Source organism: Chiloscyllium plagiosum, chromosome 19, assembly GCF_004010195.1.
Source record: "Chiloscyllium plagiosum isolate BGI_BamShark_2017 chromosome 19, ASM401019v2, whole genome shotgun sequence".
NCBI classification, from domain to species: domain Eukaryota; kingdom Metazoa; phylum Chordata; class Chondrichthyes; order Orectolobiformes; family Hemiscylliidae; genus Chiloscyllium; species Chiloscyllium plagiosum.
In genome coordinates, this window is record NC_057728.1 from 66440307 (window position 1) to 66450690 (window position 10384).

The 10384-nt window shown below is 46.6% G+C and overlaps 1 protein-coding gene across 6 annotated transcripts in view; it reads right to left on the reverse strand.

The window, feature by feature from the left end:
- nav3 (neuron navigator 3) overlaps positions 1-10053 on the reverse strand; it is a 219091-nt gene extending 209038 nt beyond the window's left edge. For all 6 annotated transcript variants that reach the window (XM_043708780.1, XM_043708778.1, XM_043708782.1 and 3 more), the window contains exon 1: positions 9791-10053. In XM_043708780.1, the coding sequence (XP_043564715.1) occupies positions 9791-10037 (247 nt within the window). In that variant the 5' untranslated portion in view covers positions 10038-10053. The remainder of the gene's footprint in view (positions 1-9790) is intronic.
- Between the last annotated feature and the right edge of the window lie 331 nt (positions 10054-10384).

Consider the following 10384-nt stretch of genomic DNA (forward strand, 5'->3'; position numbering starts at 1 on the left):
CATCGTGTGCAGAGGATGCAATAGATGATGTGTGTGGAGGTACAGGTGAATCTGTGGCGGATATGGAAGTGTGCTTTGGGGCCTTGGAGGGAGGTGAGGGGGGAGGTGTGGGCGCAAGTCTTGTACCTCCTGCGGTTGCAGGGGAGGGTGCCGGGAGTGGAGGTTGGGTTGGTGGGGGGTGTGGATCTGACGAGGGAGTCACGGAGGGAGTGGTCTTTACGGAATGCTGATAGGGGAGGGGAGGGAAATATATCCTTGGTGGTGGGGTCCGTTTGCGCTTTTCCAGCAACACATTTCCATCTCTGATCTCCAGCATCTGCAGACCTCACTTTCTCCACCATTCTGTAAGATCATTGCAAATGGATGGCCTCAGTCCCACCTTCCCAGCCTATTCATATCTCATCTGATTCCTTGAGAGATGTAAAAATTTCTATCCCAGTCATGAAATATAGAAACATCAAAAACTGGAGCAGGAGTCCAGATCTTTCTCCTATAATGCAATAGTAGCGTTCTTGTGCAAACCCACATTATCGAAAAACCCCCACCTTAGAAACAGCACTCAACATGTTGCTGATGTAATCACATTACAGCCAACATAGGTTTTAAAAGATTGCACTTAAGAAACAGCGTCCCCAATTCATCAATCGCGTTATAGCGAAAATCGGCCCTTTGAGCCTGCTCCACCATTCAATATGATCATAACTAATCATCCAACTCAGTCTCCTGCACCCGCTTTCTCCCCAAACCCTCTGATCCCTTTAGCTCTAAGAACTACATCTAACTCTTTCTTGAAAATATTCCATGTTTTGTCCTCAACCACTTTCTGTGACAGAATTCCACAGGCTTCCCACTCTCTGGGTGAAAAACATTTCTCCTCACTCTGTGACCCCTGGGTTTGGGCTCCCTGGTCATTGAGAACATCCTTCCTGCCTTTACAATGTCTGGTCCTGTTAGAATGTTGTAGGTTTGTATGGGATCTCATTCTTCTAAACTCCAGTGAATATAATCCTAACCTCCTCCGCGGCTACGTCCAAGCCCGGGAGTCTCTGGAGAAGGAGCACGCGGTGTCGACCAACACCCTGGAGTTGTTCAGGGAGAGGTGGGTGCCGCAGGGAGTGGAGTGCATCATTTCCCCCTCCAACTCTATTTTGATTTAGTCCCTGCCCTCCCCTTCACTGTTTTGATCACACTGTTTTGATGTGAAGGGCAGTGTTTGTCACTGGCCACTCGGGTGTTTCCTTCCTTCCTGGTGGTGGAATATAAATAAAGATTTAATCACCTGTTGTTCCTCACTGTATCCTATACCTGCACAAACATGATATGATTGCTGGGGAAAAATAAGCACTACCGCAGTTAGGCGGTAATGCAGGGGTAAGAGAACAGAAATTATACAATCAGAGGGAATTTAGAATTTCCTCAGAAAAAAAGATAAAATATATAAAAGAAAAGAAAAAAATATAATCCTAACCAATCCAGTCCCTCTTCATATGTCAGTTATACCCCCCCCAGGAATCAGTGTGGTAAACCTTTGTTGCACTCCATCCACTCACTCCCTGAATAATTATAACAATGGTGTGTCCATAACTCCCTGGGACAGGGAATTCCTAACATTCATAACCCTGTGAATGGAGTAATTTATTGTCACTGCTGAGGGTTGGTTCGCCCAGCTGGTTAGACTGTGATGCCAGTAGTTCAGGTTTGACCCCAATGCTGACGGTGGTAGTTTCTCACCAGGCCCTGGGTTAATGCCCCTGAGTGGGGGATAAAAGGATCCTTCACAGGATGGCAGCCAGCAACAAGTGGTGTTCCACAAGGCTCAATGTTGGGATCGCAACTTTTCACTTTATACTTTAATGATCTAGATGAAGGAACTGAGGGCATTCTGGCTAAGTTTGCAGACAATACAGAGGGAAGGGAAAGGCAGGTAGTATTGAGGAGGTGGGGAAGCTGCAGAAGGGTTTGGACAGGTTAGGAGAGGGGGCACAGGAGTGCCAGATAGAGTACAATATGGGAAAGTGTGAGATCTTGCACTTTGGTAGGAAGAAATGAGGGGAATATTCAGAAATCTGAAGTGTAAAGGGACTTGGAAGTTCTAGTCCAGGCTGAATTGGTAGTTAGGAAGGCAAATACAATGTTGGCATTTATTTCATAAGGACTAGAATATGAAAGCAGGGATGTACTTCTGAGACTTTATAAAGCTCTGGTCAGACCACATTTTGAATATTGTGTGCAGTTTTGGGCCCCATATCTTAGGAAGGATGTACTGGCCCTGGACTGGATCCAGAAAGGTTCCCGAGAATGCAAGGCTTAACATATGAGGAAAGTTTGAGGATTCTGGGTCTACACTCCATTGAAACTTACCTGAATACTGAATGGCCTGGAGAGAGTGGACATTGGGAAGATGTTTCCATTCGGAGGGACTACAACCTGAGAGCACAGCATTAGAGGAAAGGTAAGACCTTTTAGAGCGGAGATAAGGAGAAATGTCTTCAGCCAGAGAGTGGGGAATGTCTGGGATTCACTGCCACAGAAGGCTGTGGAGGCCAGTTATTGAGTATGTTTAAGGCTGAGATAGAGAGTTCCTTGATTGTTAAGGGATTCAAAGGTTACAGGGAGAAGGTAGGAAAATGATGTTGAGAAACTTCTCAACCCCAGGATTGAATTGCGGAGCAAACTTAATGGGCTGAATGGCCTAATTTCTGCTCCTATGTCTTATGGTCTTCTGGTCTCATGCTATATATAACCAGCACATTTTTGTTAAAGTGTTGTTTTTAGGCCAGCATTCATTTCTCATCCCAGGGGGCAGTTTAGAGTCAACCCCATTGCTGTGGGTCTGGAGTCCCATGTAGGCCAGACCAGGTAAGGATGGCAGTTTTCTTTCCTAAAGGACATTAGTGACCCAGATGGGGTTTCCCAACAAAGATGGAACTATGGTCATCGCTAGACTCTGAATTTCAGATTTTTTATTGAATTCAAATTCCACCATCTGCCATGACAGGATTCACACTCAGATCCCCAGAGCATTAGCAATACCACCAGGGCATCACCTCCCCTCATTGTGGGGAGAAGATACTCAAAACATCTGGCAGCTTCTGTTGGGACAGATCATTTCTAGTCTTATATGACTCTTATTTGGGGGGGTGGGTGGTGACATGGAGGTGGGAGATGACCAGGGTGGAGTGGTGGGCTTTGGGGGTTGGAGTGGTGAGGGATTTGGGTGAAGTGTTAGTGTGGGGTGGGGGTANNTTGTGAGTGGGGTGGGGTGTTGATGGGGGTAGGGTGGGGGGATAGACTGGGGATGGGAAGTGGTTGGGGCTGGAAGTTGGGATGGGGGGGAGTGGTAGTTGGAGTGGTGGGGGATGGGGGTAAGTAAAGCCTGGAACAAATGGGCAGGACTTTAAAATGAGGTTTGAGGGTAACTTCAGAAAAGGGGATTACAAATTTGAAACTCAATCCCTCGAAGGGCTGTTGAGGCTGAGAGTTAATTTGAACCTTTTGTTGTTTAACCAGCACAAAGAATATAGAACTGAGCTTTTATTTTAGATTCCCTACAGTGTGGAAACAGGCCCTTCGGCCCAACCAGTCCACACCGACCCTCCGAAGAGTAACCCACCCAGACCCATTTCCCTCTGACTAATGCACCTAACACGATGTACAATTTAGCATGGCCAATTCACCTGACCTGCACATCTTTGGACTGTGGAAGGAAACCCAGGCAGACACAGGGAGAATGTGCAAACTCCACACAGACAGTCACCCGAGGCTGAAACTGAACCTGGGGCCCTGGCGCTGTGAGGCAGCAGTGCTAACCACTGAACCACCGTGCCGAGCATGCTGAATGAATCTGGGCTTTACCAGGATATCACTCAATGCCAAGAGGGTCAATGGGCTGAATGGCCTGTTCCTTGTGGATTTTACAAGAGCTGTCTGTACATAAAGTACCCAACACAAACACTTCACAGAACAGTCATCTTTAAAAATGACAGTAAAGGGTCTATAAATCTGGTGATAAGTTAAATCAGTTACAGTTACTAATCCCTAGAAACTTCCCAGTTTATTAGCTATTCTCATATAATTACTTTTCTCTTTAAATATTCCCGTGCTGATTGTTGTTTGAAAATGATGAGGATTCACTGATGTGCTGTAAGCTGAAGGACACCCTCGGGTATTAATAAGCTACAGCACAACCTGTCACTGGGATGGGCCAGAAAGCAGAGTTTAACCCTGCCCACCAACTGGAGTTTCAGGCTGGTAGCCAGTTACAATTGGACAGGTCACCCTGTCCGTCCCTTGGAGCTGACTGGACCCAACAAAGTCTGATTTCTGTCTTTGCTTCACTGAGCAAGGTCCAGGGATCTCCCACTCAAAACTGTTCACTGACTGGATCCCAAAAACACAATGAGGATTGGATACAATATTCCACCAGGAGAACTAAGCCAGGACAAAATCACAAGAATCTCTAGATGTTGTTTCACTTTGTTTATTCATTCATGGGACGAGGGTGTCACTTGGTAGGCCAGCATTTATTGCCCATCCTCAGAGTCAATCACAGCTTGGAGGCTGAGTGGTTAGCACTGCTGCCTCACAGAGCTAGGGACCCGGGTTCGATTCCAGCCTCAGGCAACTGTCTGTGTGGAGTTTGCACATTCTCCCCGTGTCTGCGTGGATTTCCTCCGTGTGCTCCGGTTTCCTCCCACACTCCAAACATGTGCAGGTCAGGTGGTTTAGCCATGGGAAATGTATGGGGCTGGGTCTGGGTGGGATGCTCTTCAGAGGGTCAGTGTGGACCAGTTGGGCTGAATGGCCTGTTTCACACTGTTGGGATTCCATGGTCTGGAGACACATGTAAAGATGGCAGCTTCATTTCTTAAAGGACATTAGTGAACTCGATCATTTTATTTTCCCCAATAATCATGGTCATCATTAGACTCTTAATTCCAGACTATCAGTGAATTCAAATTTCACCATCTGCCATAGTAGGATTCAAACCAGGGTCTCAGTTATCTAGCTCTCTGGATTAACAGTCCTCTGATAATAACACTGGGCCATTGCCTCCTCCCAATTCTGAACGTCCCTTGCATAGAAGGGAAGGGGTAGATTACATTCAAAACGTAGAAACCAGGGACAGGCCATTGAGCCTGCTCTGTTCTTCAATAAGACCAGCCCTAATAAATCACTCAACCTCTTGCTGTGTCCACACCCTGAAGGACTTGTGTTTTGCCTGAAATCTGCAATCAAGTTGCACCAATTAGAGGATTTGAAACCTCTGACATCTCATTTTGGTTCCATGAAATTTGCATCAGACCACTCATGGGTACGAGAAGAGGGAGTGTCAATACTCCCAAACTCCTCACCTGATCTAACTCTTACAGGAGAGAGGACAGGATTCTGGAGATCAACATTCCAATCAGACCTGCACTGAGGTTAGAGCAGGAGAGGTTATGAAGCAAATTCACCCTCTGGCTATTTATCTCACTGCTTTGTGGAGGCAATGAGCAAGTCCAATAAAGGACATCATCTACTTCCAGAAGGCCATTAACAAGTTGCCACACTTGAGGCTGCTAAATAAAACAAGAGTCATAGTGTTAGGGACAAGCTACTGGCATAGATAGAGGATTGGCTGACTGGCAGAAGGCAGAGGGTAGGGATAAAGGGGGCCTTTTTCAGGATCCCAGCCAGTGACCAGCAGAGTTCTGCAGGGTCCATATTGGATCAGCTATTTACATTATACATTCCTTCTGGATGAAGGAACTGAGGGCTGGATTGCTTAGTTTGCAGATGACACGATGCTAGGTGGATTGACAGGCTGTGTTTAGGAACCCGGGAGACTGCAGAAGGACTTGGACAGGTTGGGAGAGTGAATAAAGAAGTGGCAGATGGAATACAATGTGGGAAATTATAAAGCTATAGAGGAGTAAAATCGACGTTCCGGGCAAAAGCCCTTCATCAGGAATGATTCCTGATGAAGGGCTTTTGCCCGAAATGTTGATTTTACTGCTCCTTGGATGCTGCCTGAACTGCTGTGCTCTTCCAGCACCACTAATCCAGAATCTGGTTTCCAGCATCTGCAGTCATTGTTTTTACCTACCTGAATAGAGGCACAGGCTATTTTCTAAATGGTGAAAGGATTTAAAATTCTGAAGCACAAAGGGACTTGAGAGTTCTAGTTCAGGGTTCTCTAAACATTATCATTCAGGTTCAGTTGGCAGTTAGGAAGGCAAATGCAATGTTAACATTCATTTCAGGAGGGCTAGAATACCAGAGCGGGGATGTACTGCTGAGACTGTATAAGGCTGTGGTCAGACCACATTTGAACCATATATGAGCAGTTTGATATCCCAATCCAAGGAAGGATGTGCTGGCATTGGAGGGGGTCCAGAGGAACTTTATAAGAATGATCCTGGGGATGAAGGGCTTGTCATGCAAGATGTGATTGAGGGTCCTGGGTCTGTACTTGGAGTTTAGAAGGGTCTTTTCCCTGGGGTGGGGTAGTCCAGAATTCGAGGGCATAGGTTTAGGGTGAGAGGGGACAGCTATAACAGAGACCAAAGGGGCAGCTTTTTCACACAGTGGGTGGTGCGTGTGTGGAATGAGCTGCCAGAGGAAGTGGTGGAAGTTGACACAATTACAACATTTAAAAGGGATCTGGATGGGGACATGAATAAGAAGGGTTTAGAGAGATATGGGCCAAGTGCTGGCAAATGGGACTAGATTAGGTGAGGATATCTGGTTGGCATAGATGGGTTGGACCGAAGGGTCTGTTACCATGCTGTACATCTCTTTGACTCTATGAGGGGGGATCTGATTGAAACTTAGAGAATACTGAGAGGCTGGAATACAGTGGACATGGAGAAGATGCCTTCACCAGGAGGAGAGACTAGGAGCTGAGGGCACAGCCTCAAAGTGAAGGAATGACCCTTTAGAACTGAGATGAGGAGGAATTTCTTCAACCAGAGGGTGGTGACTCAGTGGGAACCCTTGTGTCAAGGGATGTAGAGGCCAAGTCACTGAGTGTATTTAAGATGGAGATAGATGGGCTCATGATTATTATTCACTTTATACATTAATGACCTGGATGAAGGGGCAGGGGGCATTCTGACGAAGTTCGCCGATGGTACCAAGTTAGGCAGACAGGCAGGTCATTCTGAGGAGGTGGGGAGGCTGCAGAAAGATTTAGACAGTTTGGGAGAGTGGTCCAGGAAATGGCTGATGGAATTCAACGTGAGCAAGTGCGAGGTCTTGCACTTTGGAAAAAATAACACAGGCATGGACTACTTTTAAATGGTTAGAAAAATCAAAGCCAAAGTACAAAGGAATCTGGGAGTGCTAGTCCAGGATTCTCTAAAGGTGATCTGCAGGTTGAGTCTGTGACTAAAAAAGCAAATGTAATGTTGTCATTTATCTCAAGTGTTGGAATATAAAAGCAGCGATGTACTACTGAGACTTTATAAAGCTCTGGTTAGGCCCCATTTAGAATACTGTGTCCAATGAAGGACATGCTGGCACCAGAGCGTATCCAGCAGAGATTCACACGGATGATCCCTGGAATGGTAGGTCTAACATATGAGGAACGGCTGAGGATCCTGGGATTGTATTCATTGGAGTTTAGAAGGTTGAGGGGAGATCTAATAGAAACTTACAAGATAATGCATGGACGCTGGAAAGTTGTTTCTGTTAGGCAGGGTACTAGGACCCGTGGGCGCAGCCTTAGAATTAGACGGTGTCAATTTAGAACAGAAATGCGGAGACATTTCTTCAGCCAGAGAGGGGTGGGCCTGTGGAATTCATTGCCGCAGAGCGCAGTGGAGGCTGGGACACTAAATGTCTTCAAGGCAGAGATTGATAAATTCTTGATCTCACAAGGAATTAAGGGATACGGGCACAGTGCGGGGAAATGGAACTGAAACATCCAACAGCCATGATTAAATGGAAGAGTGGACTTGATAGGCCGAATGGCCTTGCTTCCACTCTTATGTCATATGGTCTTATGATTAATAAGGTGGTCAAGGGTTACAGGGAGGAAGCAGGAGATTGGGACTGAGAGACGTATCAGCCATGATTGAATGATGGAGCAGACTGAATGGGCTGAATGGCCTAATTCCACTCTTCTATCTATGGTCTTTTTGTAGGAGCTTGCTGTGGTTTAATTGGCCACCACACTCTTCTCTCTGACACTGTCAGACATATTCAATTGGTTATGAAGCGCTGGGAAATATTCCAAGAATGTAAAAGATGCTACAAGAATTTAAGTTCACTCTTCCAGTTGTGTTGAATGACAGACATTTAGTTTGATCAACACAGTTGACAGTTGGTATCAATTACTGAAAACCCATGATCTCAGGTGCCTCTGAAAAAGGACAATTGAGGAATACAAGTCTATTTCTATTATCAGGAAGACCAGGGATTTGTAGCTGGCTTCTCAGGTGTTGGCTGGCCTGAGGACCGCTCTGCACTGAAGCGTTTGCAATAGGCAGGCCTGCACTTTACCTGAAACAGCCACAGGCACCTGAGCTGTGCTGGGCTTCTCTCAGCTCCTCAACGCCCAATGACTCATGGGATTTAGGCTGCTGGATCATCAGCTGTAATCGGGAGAGGGATTGAGTGGGGATGGGGTAGGGGGGAGTGATCAGGAAGTGGGAAATTATGGCGAAAAATGTTGACAAACAGAGGTCCTCAGCACCCAGCCTCATCCCCCAATCCCACAACGTCAGGGAGTGGATAACAGACAATTACATCCTCTTAACAAATTCCCTGACTGAGTGTGAGCAGCCAGCTCCTTCTAAGTGAAACACAAGGCCTCTCACACCTTCTGGATAAACCAAGTCTTTCAAAAGGAGCACTCCAAGAGATGGTTATTTGCATATTTCAGACTTAATCGTGTTTATATATTTGGGGTTTACAATGGGGATCACATTTCTAATAGAGCTCACATTGCTCACCGTGTTGGATACACAGCTTTCCACACAGGTGTATCCTTCTGCCTCTGGGTTCTCTCTGTTATCACCAATGAGCAGGGGGTTTGTTTTGACTCAGTGCCTCAGACAGGTTAGTAATGGGGTTACCATGCAATGGAGAAGCTTCTCAATAAACATCCAGCCAATTGCAGAGCAGACTTTGATGGTTCAGTTATTGTTCAATCTCCCAGTGTCAAGTGTAGGGTTCTTGTGGCAAAGTGGTAGTGTCCTAACGTCTAGGCCAGAAGTGCGACCATAAGGCACAGGGACAGAATTAGTCCATTCGGCCCGTCGTGTCTGCTCCACCATTCCATCATGGCTGATATGTTTCTCAACCCCATTCTTCTGCCTTCTCCCTGTAACCATTGATCTTTTGATCCAAGCCTCTCAGGATTCTGTGTCCAATCAGAAACCCCCTGATCCTTCTAAACAAAGATCTGTATGCAGTTCCCACCTGCTCCAGAGGGGTGTCATTAAAGTATCACCCGGGCAAATAGAAACACAGAAACAGGAGCAGGAGTAGACCATTCGGCCCTTCGAGCCTGCTCCACCATTTAATATGATCATGGCTGATCATGCAATCTCAGAATCCCATTCCCAAATTACTGAGAAGCTCACAAAAGCCTTGTACCTTTTTCTCAGACACCGCTTTACAATTTCCACCCTGTTTGTCTGGGGCATTCTACAGTGCGCTTCTTCAGAAACGGGGCCATCATTTTCCCTGAGAGTCATTTACAACATAAATGATAGCTGTTGTTCCAGGAGGTGTCAAAGAGATAACAAGAAGGAAAATACCTACATTCTGCAATAAATATTAAAAGCAATGCTCAACTCACCAGGCAGGTTTGTATAAAGCACTTGCTCCAGGTCTCCCAGCATGGTCAGGATAATATCGGGATCTAACTGAGCAACTCCCTCCCGCGGGCAGCCAGTGTCTCTCAGTGCTCTCTGTCTCCTGGTCATCTTGGACTCTTCTGCAAGAATTTCATCATAGGACTTCCAGCTATTGGTGAATTTGACTTCAGTCTGCTGGCATCTCAATGTTGTGCCCATTATCTCACCGCTCCCAGACTTTCTAGGCATGCATGCCCCCTTCACATTGAAGCCAGACTGGGACAGGGAGTGTTCCGAGACAGAGAGAGACCTGGACAGTGGGTAGACAGCTGGCCTGAAGCGTCCCTTGAAGGGGATGGCACTGCACTCACCCCCATCATCTGCCCAGCCCCTATTTAGAAGGGACAGCCTCTTGCCCCCATCACCCAGCAGTCCCAAGTTTGTCAGAGAGCTCTGCCTGTGCAATGCGGGGGCTGTGTGTGTATCACTGCAGCTCTTAAACACCGACAGATCGGAAGACCATTGCATCGTCTCCGCTTGTCTCTTCAGCATTGCCTCTCTGCAGCCAGAGGGTCAGTCCTCGATCAACAGACAAC